Genomic DNA, 18,628 nt, shown 5'->3' with positions numbered 1-18,628 from the left:
TTGGCTTTTGCTTCATTGCTGGATCGGCAACGGATCCTGCTGCGTTGGAGACGGGCAGCATACCCCAGTGCCGAAGCATGGCTGGGTGATTTAATGGATTTCTTGTATCTCGAGAAGGTTAAGTTTTTGGTAAGGGGAACGAGTGATGGGTTCTATTGGAGATGGCTTTAAAGGGCAGCATGGTGGCGCAATGGTTAGCACTGCTGCCTACGGCACTGAGGACCCGCTTTCGATCTCGGTCCCGGGTCACTGTCTGTGTGGAGTTTGCACGTTTTTCCCATGTCTGCGTGAGTGTCGCCCCCACAACCCAAAGATGTGCAGATTAGGTGGATTGGCCATGCTAAATTGCCCCTTAATTGAAAAAAAAAGAATTGGGTACTCTAAATTTGTTTTTTTTAAAAAGGAGATGGCTTTAAGAATCTGATCACTGTTAGCTGTTAGTGGGGGGGGGGGGGTTGTAATGGTTGGGACAAGGTTTGTTGGTTTGATTTTTATTTTGTTCAAAATATTAAAAAAAACAAAAAAAAATATTTTAGTAAATTTCTATAATCCTTGTATGAGTTCAGCAAAGTCCCTCTAAACATCAATTATTTACAGGTTTCATGCCTTTCTGTTCTTGTTTCTGAAGTGAGTAACCTCACTTTCCCACCTTATACTCCATTTATCACCTTATTTTCCACTTGTTTACCTTGTCTATTACTTCACCGCTTACATTCCCAGCTAACTCTGTCATATCATCAAATTTAGATACATTACTCTGTCTCTATCTAAGCCATTAACATAGATTGGAAATGGCTGTGACCCTAGTGCTAACCCTTGCAACATTTAGTCACAGCCCGTCAATTTGAAAATGCCGCATTTATCCAATACTTTTTCTTTGCTGATATTAATTACCTTGGGTTTCTCACTCATAGATCCTTTTATCCAGAGCTTCTTGGATCCTTTACTGTGAAGACAGACACAAAGTATTTGTTCAGTCTCTGCTATTTCCTCATTCAATATTATTACTTCTACAGTCTGTACCTCTAAGGGACCAATGTTTACCGTAGCTACTCTCTTCCTCTTTATATTCTTCTCAAAGCTCTAACAATCTGTTTTTACATGTTTGGTCTATTCTCTCACCCTGTTTCTTCTACTTTTAAAAAAATCAACCGTTGGGTGGTCCTTTGCTTTTCTCTTAAAACGAAATCCTGGTCCTGTATAGCGATTAGGAAGCCTGACCTGTTCTTTCTCTTCCTTCGAGTTTTTGAGGCTCATTGTAGTATAAGCCACTCGTCTTATTCACTCCTCCAACTTCTTCCATCGGGCAGGAGATCCAAAAGTCTGAGAACATGCATAACATGATTCAGATTCAAAAACAGCTCTTTCCCGCTGTTACCAGATTCCTAAACAACCCTCTTATGGACTAATCTGATCTCTTTACACATCTTCTCCACTGAGTAGTACTACATTCCTGGATGCTTCACCCGATGCTTGTGTCTGAATTTGCATTGTGTATTTTATGTTTGGCCTATATATTTTCTTTTCATGTATGGAATGAATTGTCTGAACTGTATGCCGAACAATACTTTATACTGTACCTCTGTACACGTTACAATAAACAAATCAATACAGTCTATAAGGAGAACTCTGCCTGAGATTAGGTAACACGACACGGCAGGGATTGAATTTGTTTATGTAACTCCGTGCATTCACCCAATGAGACATCTTGGACGTAAGTACCCTTCAGTCTCTTGTCTCTTACCATGCTTCCATATAATAGAAAAAAGCAATGAAAGATGACAAAAATTGATAGCATATGTATTGCTGGAGGGAAATTAGAATGGAATTATTTTATCAGTGGTAATAATTAAAATAATCCTAGGGCAGCACGGTGGCCTAGTGGTTAGCACAACCGCCTCACGACGCTGAGGTCCCAGGTTCGATCCCGGCTCTGGGTCACTGTCCGTGTGGAGTTTGCACATTCTCCCCGTGTCTGCGTGGGTTTCGCCCCCACAACCCAAAAATGTGCAGAGTAGGTGGATTGGCCACGCTAAATTGCCCCTTAATTGGAAAAAATAATTGGGTAATCTAAATTTAAAAAAAAATAATCCTTTATCAGTGAGCTGACTTCCTGTTTTCTTTCTCCAGGTGCATGCATCCACCAGGGGTCACTTTTTGCGGTAAGTCGAAACGTTACCTTTTATTTTCATAGAGCTACGTTTTATTGTGTCTGTGTGTGACAATCATGTTGATTATGTCTGACAGAAATACTATGCTTACTCTGTTTGGGTTTTTTGACATACCAGTGGTAAACACGTTTCTGCCATCAGGACATGCTAGATTTCATTTCCAAAAACCTAAAAGGTCAAAAGGATAAAGAGGACCATATATCATTCATAAAGTAGTCCAATTAAAACAACTACATGACCAATGATATAGTACGGGTTAGCAATGAGAAACACTACATCCTCTTGCATGCAAAGTAAAAATTAATCATGTGCCACTAATCTGTTGCACTTTCAATTATATTTTCATGTATTTTTGTAAGGCATGATGTACTGCTGCTTTTCTTTCTATGACATTACAAATTGTGTTCAGGTTGTCATTGCTGTGAAGTGTGAAATGAAATGAACTGCTGACTAATGCTGTAAAATTGGTTTGAAATCTGGCTGCATTGTGTAAACATTAGGAAAGCAGAACAGGTTTTAATTTTATTTAAACTGAAGTTCTCCTCCACCTACCGCTGTTTTCATACTCATTAAAGACCGTTTCACTTTATACAAAGCTTCAGATGCATAATTTAATGCTCTAAGGAGTTCACTTGAAGTAAACACTCCTAGTTCTGACTCAACTTTAAGATTGATATTGTTGAACTTCATTAGACGTGCTGTACTAATACAATTGTTTGGTCAATCGATACAGATCTTGCACATTCTCCCCGTGTCTGCGTGGGTCTCACCCCCACAATTCAAAACGAAGTGCAGGGTAGGTGAATTGGCCATGCTAAATTGGCCCTTAATTGGAAAAAAGAATTGGATACTCGAAATTTATTTTTAAAAATTAGTCGAGCAGCAAATTTTAGATCCTGCCAGAGACAAAAAGTTCTTTTATGCTGTTGGCATCAGTCAGAATTAGAGAAAGACAACATAAAACATACCTGATCGGATAATGCTCTTCACCTTTTTGCGAATGACCAACAAGATGGAAACCATTGCTGAAGACCTGGGATTTTGCAAATATTCAAGACTCAATCAACTTGAAAGATTGCTTTATACTACACAATGTAATGCCGTACTTCAGTTAAAGGTATAAAACAACAGAACTTCCTTCAATGGAGCTCTTTGATTTTGAACTATTCCAATTGGTTTTTGATTTTGCATTTTGATTTTGCACCATTTACTTCTTAATTGAATTGTTTCGAACTCTTCCCCTCCCAGCAAAATAATTCTCTGGTATTGAACCTATGTGGAAAAGGAGGGTTATGATCCATGTGGGGTACAGAAAATAAGCAAAAAAACAGGTAGAATACATAGTGTGCAGGGAAATTGAAAAATGACATATGAGGCCAAGGAGAGAATGAGAAATGATTGGCAGGTATAAAGGGGAATGCAAAATATTTTATCGATATATAAAAAAGAATAATTCAAGAACTGGTGGACCTAATTGGGATAAAAAAAGGAGGCAGATGTATTACTTTTAAGGCCATAAGTAACAAACCAAGTACGTGGGTGTTTTTCTGGCATTTCTTGCAGATCAGGAATGCCTAACGTGCAAAATGCATAACCCCCCCCCCACCTGTAAATGGGGGACAAAACTGGGTTCCCACCTGCACGTTATTTTTGTTTAGCGGTGTGGGGGGTTTTTAAGCCCAGGAAAAACACACCGGGCAGGATTCTGCAATATTGGGGCTATGTCCACATGCCGGCGGGAAAACCGGCGCCAACCACTGCGGCGTCAACAGCCCCCGAAAGGATTTCTCACCTTTCTCGGCGGCTAGGTTGACACCAGAGTGGTTCCCCAGCTCCAGCTGGTGCCGAAGGGCCGGCGCGAGTTAGCGCATGCGCGGAATGGCCGGTGTGATCTCGCGCATGCGCGGACCGGCCGGCGTATTTCATGCATGCACGGGGGATTCCCTTCTCCGTGCCAACCCCTGGGCAATATGGCGATGCCCTACAGGGGCCCAGCGTGGAGGAAAGAAGGCCCCCACAGAACCAGCCCGCCCGCAGGATCGGTAGGCCCCGATCGCGGGCCAGGCCTCGGATGCCCACCCTCCCAAGGACCACCCCTGCACACTTACCTGCTAGGTCCTGCCGTGTGTGAGGTGAGTAATTCACGCCGGCAGGACTGGGCAAAACTTGACGGCCACTCGGCCCATCGGGGCCCGGAGAATCGCCGGAGGGGCCACTGTCAACGGCTCCCAACCGGCATGGCGGGAATCCCGCCGGCCCTGATAAACTGTGCCGGAGAACAGGGCAGCTGGTGCCGGGGCGGGATTCGCGCCTCCCCCCGGGGATTCTCTGACCTGGTACTGTTGGGGAGGGTTTAAACTAATGTGGCAGGGGGATGGGAACCAATGCTGGAAGTTGGAAGGTAGTAAAACAGGGACAGAAACAAAAGGAAGTAAGGGGAAAAGTGCAAGGCAGAGAAGACATAGTCAGAAATCCATAAGGGCAACAGTACAAGGTCCAGTGACTGAGGGGAGCACAGTGAATAGGCCCAGTAATAACAAAAGGAATAAAACTGGAGATGTTAAGATTCAAAACAGAGGTAAAAAAACCAACATAAGTGTACTTTACCTGAATGCTCGTAGTATTCGGAATAAAGTAAATGAGTTGGTGGCACAAATCATCGTAAATGACTATGATTTAGTGGCCATTACTGAAACATGGTTAAAGGATGGTCACGACTGGGAGTTAAATATCCGAGGGTATCAAACTATTCGGAAGGACAGAGTGGATGGTAAGGGAGGTGGTGTTGCTCTGTTATTTAAGGATGACATCCGGGCAATAGTAAGGGATGACATCGGTGCTATGGAGGATAAGGTTGAATCCATTTGGGTGGAAATCAGGAATAGTAAGGCGAAAAAGTCACTGATAGGAGTAGTCTATCGGCCGCCAAATAGTAACGAGATGGTGGGCCAGGCAATAAACAAAGAAATAACTGATGCATGTAGAAATGGTACAGCAGTTATCATGGGGGATTTTAATCTACATGTCGATTGGTTTAACCAGGTCGGTCAAGGCAACCGTGAGGAGGAGTTTATAGAATGTATCCGCGATAGTTTCCTAGAACAGTATGTAATGGAACCTACGAGGGAACAAGCGGTCCTAGATCTTGTCCTGTGTAATGAGACAGGATTGATTCATGATCTCATAGTTAGGGATCCTCTCGGAAGGAGCGATCACAATATGGTGGAATTTAAAATACAGATGGAGGGTGAGAAAGTAAAATCAAATACTAGTGTTTTGTGTTTAAACAAAGGAGATTACAAGGGGATGAGAGAAGAACTAGCTAAGGTAGACTGGGAGCTAAGACTTTATGGTGGAACAGTTGAGGAACAGTGGAGAACCTTCCAAGCGATTTTTCACAGTGCTCAGCAAAGGTTTATACCAACAAAAAGGAAGGACGGAAGAAAGGGGGAAAATCGACCATGGATATCTAAGGAAATAAGGGAGAGTATCAAATTGAAGGAAAAAGCATATAAAGTGGCAAAGATTGCTGGGAGATTAGAGGACTGGGAAATCTTTAGGAGGCAACAGAAAGCTACTAAAAAAGCTATAAAGAAGAGTAAGATAGAGTATGAGAGTAAACTTGCTCAGAATATAAAAACAGACAGTAAAAGTTTTTACAAATATATAAGACAAAAAAGAGTGGCTAAGGTAAATATTGGTCCTTTAGAGGATGAGAAGGGAGTTTTAATAATGGGAAATGAGGAAATGGCTGAGGAACTGAACAGGTTTTTTGGGTCGGTCTTCACAGTGGAAGACACAAATAACATGCCAGCGACTGATAGAAATGAGGCTATGACAGGTGAGGACCTTGAGAGGATTGTTATCACTAAGGAGGGAGTGATGGGCAAGCTAATGGGGCTAAAGGTAGACAAGTCTCCTGGCCCTGATGGAATGCATCCCAGAGTGCTAAAAGAGATGGCTAGGGAAATTGCAGATGCACTAGTGATAATTTATCGAAATTCACTAGACTCTGGGGTGGTCCCGGTGGATTGGAAATTAGCAAACGTGACGCCACTGTTTAAAAAAGGAGGTAGGCAGAAAGCAGGAAATTATAGGCCAGTGAGTTTAACTTCGGTAATAGGGAAGATGCTGGAATCTATCATCAAGGAAGAAATTGCGAGGCATCTGGATAGAAATTGTCCCATTGGGCAGACGCAGCATGGGTTCGTTAAAGGCAGGTCATGCCTAACTAATTTAGTGGAATTTTTTGAGGACATTACCAGTGCAGTAGATAACGGGGAGCCGATGGATGTGGTATATCTGGATTTCCAGAAAGCCTTTGACAAGGTGCCACACAAAAGGTTGCTGCATAAGATAAAGATGCATGGCATTTCGGGTAAAGTAGTAGCATGGACAGAGGATTGGTTAATTAATAGAAAGCAAAGAGTTGGGATAAATGGGTGTTTCTCTGGTTGGCAATCAGTAGCTAGTGGTGTCCCTCAGGGATCCGTGTTGGGCCCACAATTGTTCACAATTTACATTGATGATTTGGAGTTGGGGACCAAGGGCAATGTGTCCAAGTTTGCAGATGACACTAAGATGAGTGGTAAAGCGAAAAGTGCAGAGGATACTGGAAGTCTGCAGAGGGATTTGGATAGGTTAAGTAAATGGGCTCGGGTCTGGCAGATGGAATTCAATGTTGACAAATGTGAGGTTATCCATTTTGGTAGGAATAACAGCAAACGGGATTATTATTTAAACGATAAAATATTAAAGCATGCCGCTCTTCAGAGAGACTTGGGTGTGCTAGTGCATGAGTCACAGAAGGTTGGTTTACAAGTGCAACAGGTGATTAAGAAGGCAAATGGAATTTTGTCCTTCATTGCTAGAGGGATGGAGTTTAAGACTAGGGAGGTTATGTTGCAATTGTATAAGGTGTTAGTGCGGCCACACCTGGAGTATTGTGTTCAGTTTTGGTCTCCTTACTTGAGAAAGGACGTACTGGCGCTGGAGGGTGTGCAGAGGAGATTCACTAGGTTAATCCCAGAGCTGAACGGGTTGGATTATGAAGAGAGGTTGAGTAGACTGGGACTGTACTCGTTGGAATTTAGAAGGATGAGGGGGGATCTTATAGAAACATTTAAAATTATGAAGGGAATAGATAGGATAGATGCGGGCAGGTTGTTTCCACTGGCGGGTGACAGCAGAACTAGGGGGCATAGCCTCAAAATAAGGGGAAGTAGATTTAGAACTGAGTTTAGGAGGAACTTCTTCACCCAAAGGGTTGTGAATCTATGGAATTCCTTGCCCAGTGAAGCAGTTGAGGCTCCTTCATTACATGTTTTTAAGGTAAAGATAGATAGTTTTTTGAAGAATAAAGGGATTAAGGGTTATGGTGTTCGGGCCAGAAAGTGGAGCTGAGTCCACAAAAGATTAGCCATGATCTAATTGAATGGCGGAGCAGGCTCGAGGGGCCAGATGGCCTACTCCTGCTCCTAGTTCTTATGTTCTTATGTTCTTATGTTACAACGTCGGAGAATCCCGGCCATCAGATGTGAAAGTTTGTGAAGAAAATGGAAAGCCTGTTGAGGAGTTTGGAACATTTTGAAAGTTAAGTGTGAAGTAGTTTCACATAGTCAGATGTTACTTTTGGATCCTGTATTGTATTGTAGATATGTTTTTAATGCACTGATTCATCATAGGGATCTGTTATTTAAAGGCAAGTTAACCTTTTACATAACCAGCTTTGTGTACTTGTGCACATGCATTGTAGTGCTTTCCCAATGGAAAATGTGCAATAATGCAATGAAAAATGTTACAAAATATCCTGTTGGCCTATGCTGTAATTTCCACTGCGATGCATATGAAAAAAAATGTACTTGAATAAAATCTACACTTGGAAAAAAATCTAACCGTAAATTATTGGCAGGTACTCCACTTAGGAATTGAAATGTACATCTTCTCTTCTTCCTTTCCCAGAGAAGGGTCTGTTGCTTGGATGGCTATGACTATTATGAATGCTTAGCTAAGTTTCAAGTGCTAATAAGTTTCAGCACAGTCTGTGTTCCATTCATCTGAGAATGAATTACAGGTTTGTGAAGTTGGAAAAATAGGTTGTCCTTTTGATATGGGATCTGCTTTGTTGACACAAGGTAGTGGGATTATAAGTATTGCAGAGTTTGTTTTAAATGGCTGAATGTGTTTTATCTCCATGTCAACAAAATGGAAGATTCTGGTAGGTGTGAGAGGTTTATCTTTTTCCCAAGGAATGTAATATGTAGCATGGAATCTGAAGACTTGTATGGTGTTGTTGTATCTGTAAAATTTCAGATACATTCGACCAGTTTACTTACTCAAAAGTTTTACCTAGGTGGTGTCTTTAATAAAGAGGAAAACAAACCACAAACACAAATTCAACAATATTTATTTAACACACAATTTACCCGTCAATTACACACAAAATATATTCTAGAGTTGTTTTATACAGCCCGCAAAGATTGCTTGGTATGGCTATGGATTTGATCACTGAGTTCCTCTGGTCTGTCTTCACGAAGGTGGTTCTCGCTGGTAGTCTCTTCCTTCCTTCCTTCCTTCTGGTCTGGTCTTCTGTGGGCAAGGTCACCTTCCACGTCGAGTCTTTGCTGCCGAGGGGTCTGGATTGCCTACTTTTATCCCCTAGGCATCCCGCCCTTTCCCCACTTCCTGTGGCCGTTTATCAGTGGGGTATAGAGCGGAGGTTTCAGTGTCCAATGATCCGATTGACGCCTGATTGACAGGCTACCTGAGCCCGACCCAGATGTCCATCTCGAGTGGCGTTATTCGCAAGTACACCTTTGTGTATAGTACAGGCAAGTACAGGCGGCCAGTGCCGTGGGGGCACTCTTTTTCTTCCACCGCTGCCACTGTCCCCACCATGGCGGAGGTGGAAGAGAATCCCCCAGCGCGCATGCACCGGTGGTGACGTCAGCGGCAGCTGCCGCTGACGTCACCACCGGCGCATGCGCGAACTGGCGAAGGCCTTTCGGCCAGCCCCGGAGGCGGGCGTCAAAGGCCGCTGGTGCCGGTTTTGGCGCCAGTTGGCGTGGTGCCAACCGCTCCGGCGAGGGCCTAGCCCATCAATGTGAGGGCCTAGCCCCCAAAGGTGCGGAGAATTCCGCACCTTTGGGGAGGCCCGGCGCTGGAGTGGTTGGCGCCACTCCCCTACGCTGGGACCCCCCGCCCCGCCGGGTAGGGGAGAATCCCGCCCCTGATTTTGGTGTGAAAAGACAAAAATGGCATATGAAGTCACAGATGGGGCAGGTGTGCAGTTTGTGAGCAACAGATGGAGTTTCCCCAGGCCTAAAAGAAGATTTGGCCTCTGGCAATGCATATTCATAAATCCTTGAAGGTGGAAGGGCAATTTGATGAGGCAGTTACAGAAGTATATGGATCCTTTACTTTGTAAGTCGTGTTAATTACAAAAAAACAAGGAAGTTTGATAAGCCATTACAAATCAGTTGTCAGGCCTCAGCTGGAGTATTGTGCACAATTCTGGGAACTACACTTTAATAAGGATGACAAGTCCTTTGAGAGAACACAGGTGGTTTACCAGGATGAGAAGAGGGATGAGAAACTTTTGTTAAGGTTGTAGAAGTTGGGACTTTTCTCCCCGGAGCAGAGCAATTCATGCAAGAGCTCATTGGATAATCCAAAATTATGAGCGGTTTTGTTCATGGCAAGTAGGGAGAAATCCTGGCAAGTGGGTCATTAACCAAATGCCTTTTATTTAAAATGTTTAGCCGGAGAACTGGAGAAGAAATGTGGAGGTTTTTTTTCACTCGGAGATTTGATATGATGCAGAATGTAATATCAGATTTTGTATGAACTTTGAAAAAACAATTGGACATGTATTTGAAGAGAACTAATTTGCAGGATTATTGGATGAAACTGGGTTGTGGGATTACATTGATTTGCTGTTTCAAAAGGCAACACAGGCATGGCAGGCTAAATGGACCCTTCTATTATATGATTGTTTGTGTCCCATCCGTGAACAGAAATACAGATAACCAAAATGGAAAACAACTGGTAGTCTTGTTGCATGAGAGGAGCAGACCAATCATAGATGATTTCTTTGCAGTAAAATTACTAATCTGTTTGATGTTGTAAGTGGCCCAGTATATCTATTGAATCTGATCTATCTAGCCATCAACAATATGATATATTACATATTAGATTACATTGCATAAATAATAGGGATGTACCAAGTAAGGTATTGTCAAAGACTTACCAAGTAAGGTATCGTCAAAGACCACAAGCATAAGGATCATTGCCTAATGTAGCAGATGAGGAACATATCAGCCATGATAGAATGGCGGAGCAGAATCAGCATCAATGGGCGAAATGGCCTAATTCTGCTTCTATATTTTATGAACTTTTGAACTAACGTTTATGCCACTGAATTCAATAATGAATGTTTAATAAGTTTATGTGAAATTATATTTGCACCATTTATAGCAGAAAAATTAACAGTTTAACACTTTTTTTAGAAATAGACAAAATTATTTATGTATGTGTGAAGCATTTGTATAGTTAAATTGCATGATATAATCAGTGGGATTTTAAAAATCGCTAAACAGGTTTGTTTAGAATATAAACAGCCTATTACATTTCAAGTCATATTTCCCAAGGTGTACGCAAATGTAAAATTATTTTACCGTTTCTGTCTTTTCTGATAGTGATATTTGAAAAACATAATGAAGTTTCTGAAGTAGAAATCATTATGTGGTTAGTAGTATAGAAAATGTCATGAAATGTTGATTAAAACTATTAAATAGTATGAGTTCGTCCATTGAGTATAATCACAGTAACTATAAGTAGAAAGCCTTACATTTGAGACTATATTAAACAGTTTCAGTTGTTAAAAATTATTTTTGCAATAAACAAATTCAAAGATTTAATCTACTGAGTGTAATGTTTATAAGAGCCACAGATAATATTGTGTATCATCATAACTCCACTGTGACCTAATGGAATTGCTTGATGTTGGTTAAAGTACGTGTATTAGGTTTCTAAGCCAAAGCAACCCTGAAGGGAATCACTGAAGTTCTTTTCCCGATCTGTCTCCAATTCTCAAAGTATTGTATTTTCTGACTTTTCTTGGTCATTATGCTATCTACTCAAAGTCAGTGGACTTTCAAAGCAAAGGAAAAGTGATAGGATTGAGAGATTAAAGTCAAGCAAATTAATTCTGCTTTGGCTATTGAAGTTAGAATCTAAAGGCAGCAGAGTGAACTAGGTACTGCCTGAAATTGTCTTTGACAGATGTTGAGCATAAAATTGATCCTGTACAGTGGAGTTTTGAGTTCTGCAGTTTTAAACTGCATATTTTAGTAGGCAGAAAAGTCCGACTATGAGGCAATGTCTGAAGCAGGGTGGCACGGTAGCATAGTGGTTAGCATTGTTGCTTAACAGCACCAGTGTCCCAGGTTTGATTCCCAGCTTGGGTCACTATCTGTGCGGAGTCTGCACATCCTCCCATAAGTCTTGAAAGACGTGCTGTTAGGTAATTTCTGAATTCTCCCTCAGTGTACCCGAACAGGCGCCAGAATGTGGCGACTAGGCATTTTCACAGTAACTTCATTGAAGTGTAAAGTCAGCCTACTTGTGACAATAATAAAGATTATTATTATTCGAATGCCAGATATCTTTTTGTTATTTTTACTGACAAGTTTTGCAACTCAATGGAAATTCAGAGTACATCGAAAAATGGAATAAGGCAGGCTTGTTCAAGCATGGCTTGGGGGCCCTTCTACCGGCCCCTGAGGTGATTTTCAAAATTCCTGTCAACAGTTGAGTTTCAATGTCGGTAGCATTGTGGATAGCACAATGGCTTCACAGCTCCAGGGTCCCAGGTTCGATTCCGGCTTGGGTCACTGTCTGTGCGGAGTCAGCACATCCTCCCCGTGTGTGCGTGGGTTTCCTCCGGGTGCTCCGGTTTCCTCCCACAGTCCAAAGATGTGCAGGTTAGGTGGATTGGCCATGATAAATTGCCCTTAGTGTACAAAATTGCCCTTAGTGTTGGGTGGGGTTACTGGGTTATTGGGATAGGGGGAGGTGTTGACCTTGGGTAGTGTGCTCTTTCCAAGAGCTGGTACAGACTCGATGGGCCGAATGGCTGTACTGTACAGTACTTTACTGTAAATTCTATGAAAAAAATAAAAATAAAAAATAAAATGTAAGATTCCACTTGGAGCTGCTTCTCCAGTTTCTCTCTCACATTTATTGCTGATTGGCAGATTAGTGACAGCAAATAGGGGGACAAACTGATTGGTGGAGCTGGTGGGTGAGAGAAGCAAAGGTAAGTCGGGGATGGAGCTCGCAGAGCCAAGAAATATCGGAGCTGGAGTGCAGGGTTATTTGTTGACTTAATCACCTGCCACTATCCACTGATGTCTCATGGTGTAATTAAGTTATTCTGACCAGAAGAATATGGGCTCAGTCTCAGTTGGGTGCACACTGTGCTTGATAGGAGGAAACTGACTAGGATTTACTCTTGCTTTCTTAGACACGATTGAGACTAGCTGGTTTGAACAGCTTTCCAACCCTTATTGCTTAGGTTCATAGATGAATAATGATTATGGTTGTACCATATATAGCTGAAGGGATTCTGCTGGACAACTGTAGCCCTTTAAGAGATAGATGGGAGAAAATCCATAGAACAAAATCATGACATCAACATCTGTTGGGTTGCCAGTGGAGCCCAGAATCAAATGGAGCAAGATTTCTGCTGAGAATTACAGGCGGAAGATAATTCCCCAGCTGCATCATGCTGAGTATTTCCATAGACTTTAGACTTTAGCCAAGCTAAATATCCACAATGGCAAAATATAGATTGAAAATGAACAACTTTAACTATTTTACCATTTGTAATGTTGTTCCTCTCATAAATTAATACATTACACCACATATATTTGGAACATGCTGAACAGCGTCGAGTGTTTCTTTTTGAAGTCTCGGCTGAGTTTTCTAACCGGGAGTAAGACTGAATGTTTCTGTGTTGCTGATGATACAATAACACATGCAATAAACAAATACTCATGGTCCATCAATAAATGTCTCCTAAAGAAGTGTCAATTGTGTTTTCCTTTTTTCTCAAGACATTTTTCTTTAAAACTGATGATAGATTCAAAATTAACAGCGTGATTTGGAACTGAATGCATCATGGTGCTTTGCTATAACATATGGCTTTGATGTTAAATCAACATTCAATGAATATTAAAATGCAGAGTTTGAATGTGACTTGGCTGCTGCGTGTTTCTTTTACTTGACTGCTGTAATTTAATGTAACCTAATTTCATGAAATTGAAAGCATTAATGAGGTGATTGTACAGGTTGGTGGACTGGTGCAAAAGATATAAGTTCAAATAACTAGAAAACTACTTAAGAGCACCGTATTTCAAAGTCCAACTCGGTATATTTCATCATTACTGTTGCTGACACTCTACACAGAGGAATTTGCAGTTTCTCCAGAGTACCTGCCGCATGTATTAGTTTTCAAGTACTAATTATCTGTTAGTGATGCTCAAGGATGAAATGTGGACATTTGGTTCCATTCCAAAAGACCGTCCATCTGTTTTGCTTGTCTCAAAAGTTTTTTTTTGGCCTTAAATAGCTTTAGCGGTACTGGCCGTCACAAATCATTAATTTCATGGCCAAAAACTGACTACATTTTATACTGTTCGAAATACTGTTCGAAAATGAAGTCTAAATCATGAGAATTATTTTTAATTAAATAAAAACATGTTTGCAATTCAGTTTCTCGATAATACTGGCCTGCTAATGTCTGAAACAATTAATAAACCAAATCACATTTCAACAAAGACTAGTCTCTCTTATCTTGTACTTTATAACATGGCACCCTGCACATATAGGTGTATTTTTCTGATTATATGGAACCAAATTGTTGAGACGAATACGAAAATACCTGTTAATTTTAGGTGGTGAATGTTTTATTATAACATTCTTAACATAATTGGCACTTCAGATCAAAGCTTTTTTAACTGCAATGCAACAAATATTTACCTGTAACATTTATTTTTAAGGTTTTTTTTTGACACATCAAAGGTAAAGTTAGTAAATAACCTGGTACATTGTTGTACCATGTGAAACTAGTCATCAAGAGAAAAATGAAGGCGATCATGAGAAAAAACCTTGCTTTTGGGAAGGTAGAATTAACCCAAATAGAGTCTAAGCAATGATGTACATCAAAAACAACAAAGAGATAGTGACAAATGTTAACACCTAAAAGTGGCCCCGGTGTTTTGCATGGGATGAGGAGTTGTTTTGACTGAGTGTGTAACTCCTTGCCTGCTTTCGTAGAATACCAAAGCATACAGCAAGAAAGCACAATTTAATTGTGTTCAGACATCAAATTATAATTATTGATTTCAAAAAACTTCTGTCTGAGAAAATGGCTTTTTCTGCTTTTCATAGTTTTAGTCTAATTCTGGCATGCTTCCCATCCCCTATTTAGTTGTTCAGCCATTGTCAACTATGCTTACAGTCCAGGCTCTAAATTCTGCACTTCTCCTTCTAAATCTCTTCGTCTCTCCTCATTATCCCGTAACTCTTTAAAATCTCTTTGAGATTTTCGATATTTTTCCTAATATCTCCTGATGGGACTTAGTGACAAATTTTGTTTGATAATGCTCCTGTGAAGTGCCCTGGCATATTTTTACTACATTAAAGATACTATGTAAATGTTGTTGTTGTTGTTGTTTTTGTTGTAGTCCTGCATCAGGTAAGAAGCAGTAAAAGTGTACTGAATGAATTCATAGGTCTAAAGGAAGGTTCTGAAATTTGGGGGAGTGGGAGGGTAATCAAGTAGGAATTACAGAATAGTCAAAGTTATGCATCAGCGATGAAAGCAAAGAATAAGGCAGATAACAGTAAACATTTGTCATCTTGCCCTGATTGGCTCCTGGTAATTTGGCCGTACAAAATTAACGGTGATCTTCATTAGAGTGTTTCTACATTGGCTACTAGATCAATCCTTCAACGTTTCCTGGTGGTCACCAGAGTCAGAAATACTTTACGCCAATAGACATCTCACCTAAATTTCCATAATTATTCAGCTGAGAGATGTCTTGATCTTTGCTGGAAATTGTGCTACTGCTAAGTCAAGTCTAAAACATAGATTTCTAATAATATAGTAGACTAGTTACGTAAAAGTTACAGACATTGGAACTCTGAAGCAGTCAGATGGATAAGCTCATTGTAGTTTTAATCAAACCTGTGCGAAGTTGACAATGTTCCCTCTCAAAACTGAGAGAAAAAATACATCTGATGATTAGAGAACACTGGGCATATCCACTACTCAATTTTGTTTGGACAATTTCTGTCCCCATAATGTGTCCAGGTTAAAAGTGAAATTTGATTAATGCATTTCAATATGTAGCAAAGGCTAACGGTCATATTCCAGCAGTAGTACTGATGACTTGTGCTCCAGAACTAGCCATGCCCCTAGCCAGTCTGTTCCATACTTCTACAGCACTGGCATCTTACCTGTTAATTTTAAAACTTGCCCAGAGATGTCCTGTCCACAAAAAACAAATCCAGTCCAGTCAATTGTACACCATCAGTTTACTATCAATTGTCAGCAAAGTGATGGAAGTTGACATTGCTCAGCAATAACTTATTCAGGGTTAAAAGTTCGAAAGAGGGCACCGGCAAGAAAGACGCTGGTTTGAAGTGTGTCTACTTCACCGCCAGGAGCATCCGGAATAAGGTGGGTGAGCTTGCAGCATGGGTTGGTACCTGGGATCTCGATGTTGTGGCGATTTCGGAGACATAGGTAGAGCAGGGACAGGAATGGTTGTTGCAGGTTCCAGGATTTAGATGTTTCTGTAAGAACAGAGAAGATGGTAAAAGAGGGGGAGTGTGGCATTGTTAATCAAGGAAAGTATTACGGTGGTAGAAAGGACGTTTGAGGACTCGTCTACTGAGGTTAGGAACAGGAGAGGAGAGGTCACCCTGTTGGGAGTTGTCTATAGACCTCCGAATAGTTCCAGAGATGTAGAGGAAAGGATTGCAAAGATGATTCTCGACAGGAGCGAGAGTAACAGGGTAGTTGTTATGGGGGACTTTAACTTTCCAAATATTGACTGGAAATACTATAGTTCGAGTACTATAGATGGGTCAGTTTTTGTGCAGTGTGTGCAGGAGGATTTTCTGACACAGTATGTAGACAGGCCAACAAGGGACGAGGCCACATTGGATTTGATACTGGGTAATGAACCCGGCCAGGTGTTAGATTTAGATGTAGGTGAGCACTTTGGTGATAGTGATCACAATTTGGTTATGTTTACTTTAGCGATGGGCAAGGATAGGTATATACCGCAAGGCAAGAATTATAGCTGGGGGAAAGGCAATTATGATGCTATTCGGCAAGATTTAGGATGTATAGGATGGGGAAGGAAACTGCAGGGGATGGGTACAATCGAAATGTGGAGCTTTTTCAAGGAACAGCTACTGCGTGTCCTTGATAAGTATGTACCTGTCAGGCAGGGAGGAAGTTGTCGAGCAAGGGAACCGTGGTTTACTAAGGAAGTTGAAGCACTTGTCAAGAGGAAGAAGAAGGCTTATGTTAGGATGAGACATGAAGGCTCAGTTAGGGCACTTGAGAGTTACAAGTTAGCCAGGAAGGACCTAAAGGGAGAGTTAAGAAGAGCGAGGAGAGGACACGAAAAGTCATTGGCAGATAGGATCAAGGAAAACCCTAAGGCTTTCTATAGGTATATCAGGAACAAAAGAATGACTAGAGTAAGATTAGGGCCAATCAAGGATAGTAGTGGAAAGTTGTGTGTGGAATCAGAGGAGATAGGGGAAGCGTTAAATGGATATTTTTTGTCAGTGTCTACACTGGAGAAAGACAATGTTGTCGAGGAGAATACTCGGGTTCAGACGACCAGGCTAGATGGAATTGAGGTTCACGAGGAGGTGTTAGCAATTTTGGAAAATGTATAAATAGATAAGTCCCCTGGGCCAGATGGGATTTATCCTAGGATTCTCTGGGAAGCCAGGGAGGAGATTGCAGAGCATTTGTCCTTGATCTTTATGTCGTCTTTGTCGACAGGAATAGTCCCGGAAGACTGGAGGATAGCAAATGTTGTCCCCTTGTTCAGGAAGGGGAGTAGAGACAACCCTGGTAATTATAGACCTGTGAGCCGTACTTCGGTTGTGGGTAAAATGTTGGAAAAGGTTATAAGAGATAGGGTTTATAATCATTTTGAAAAGAACAAGTTGATTAGCGATAGTCAACACGGTTTTGTGAAGGGTAGGTCATGCCTCACAAACCTTATTGAGTTTTTTGAGAAGGTGACCAAACAGGTGGATGAGAGTAAAGCGGTTGATGTGGTGTATATGGACTTCAGTAAGGCGTTTGATAAGGTTCCCCACGGTAGGCTATTGCAGAAAATAAGGAAGTATGGGATTGAAGGTGATTTAGCGGTTTGGATCAGTAATTGGCTAGCTGAAAGAAGACAGAGGGTGGTGGTTGATGGCAAATGTTCATCCTGGAGTTCAGTTACTAGTGGTGTACCGCAAGGATCTGTTTTGGGGCCACTGCTGTTTGTCATTTTTATAAATGACCTGGAAGAGGGTGTAGAAGGATGGGTTAGTAAATTTGCAGATGACACGAAGGTCGGTGGAGTTGTGGATAGTGCTGAAGGATGTTATAGGATACAGAGGGACATAGATAAGCTGCAGAGCTGGGCTGAGAGGTGGCAGATGGAGTTTAATGCGGAAACGTGTGAGGTGGTTCACTTTGGAAGGAGTAACAGGAATGCAGAGTACTGGGCTAATGGCAAGATTCTTGGTAGTGTAGATGAACAGAGAGATCTCGGCATCCAGGTACATAAATCCCTGAAAGTTGCCACCCAGGTTAATAGGGCTGTTAAGAAGGCATATGGGGACTTCCGGTTGCGGCTATGACTAGCTAAGCCGCACATTTGGAAGCTCCTGCAACAAAGGTGTTTTTGGGCCAATTGGAGGGCCCCAACGGCGCTGAAAAAAACGAATCCCGGTGGGGGAAGGTCCCCTGAGGAGAACTAGACCGATTTTATGGTCGGTACCCGGAGTGGAGCGGCAAGAAAAACGGCAGCAGCTCCCCAAAAAAAGCGGGGGAAGAAAATCAAAATGGCGGCCGCGGTGCACCGGGGAGAGTGGAAGAAATGGGCGGAGGAGCAAGCAGGCCGCTCTCCTCCGTTTTTTCACGGAGATGAAAGTGGAACTCTTAGAGTCCATGAACGCGACGGCCACCAGGTTGGTGGTGAGCCCAGGCGATCCAAGAGGCGTCGATTAAGATCTGCAGCAGGAGATGGCCGCGAGGGAGGAGGAGGCCACAGTCATACGGGGCAAAGGTGGAGGCGCACGAGGCACTCCACACGAAGTGGCAGAGCCGCTTCGAGGAGCTGGACACTCGGATGATGAGGAAAATT

At 41.9% G+C, this 18,628-nt stretch overlaps 1 protein-coding gene across 1 annotated transcript in view; it reads left to right on the top strand.

Moving 5' to 3' along the window:
* fras1 (Fraser extracellular matrix complex subunit 1) overlaps positions 1-18,628 on the top strand; it is a 601,677-nt gene that overhangs the window by 13,937 nt on the left and 569,112 nt on the right. Inside the window, exon 2 of the mRNA XM_038791813.1 lies at positions 2,131-2,162. Within this exon, the coding sequence (XP_038647741.1) occupies positions 2,131-2,162 (32 nt within the window). The remainder of the gene's footprint in view (positions 1-2,130; positions 2,163-18,628) is intronic.

This window comes from Scyliorhinus canicula, chromosome 3 (genome assembly GCF_902713615.1).
Source record: "Scyliorhinus canicula chromosome 3, sScyCan1.1, whole genome shotgun sequence".
Classification (NCBI taxonomy): domain Eukaryota; kingdom Metazoa; phylum Chordata; class Chondrichthyes; order Carcharhiniformes; family Scyliorhinidae; genus Scyliorhinus; species Scyliorhinus canicula.
Note: the sequence above shows the minus strand (reverse complement) of the source record. Positions and strands in the feature narration are given on the sequence as shown.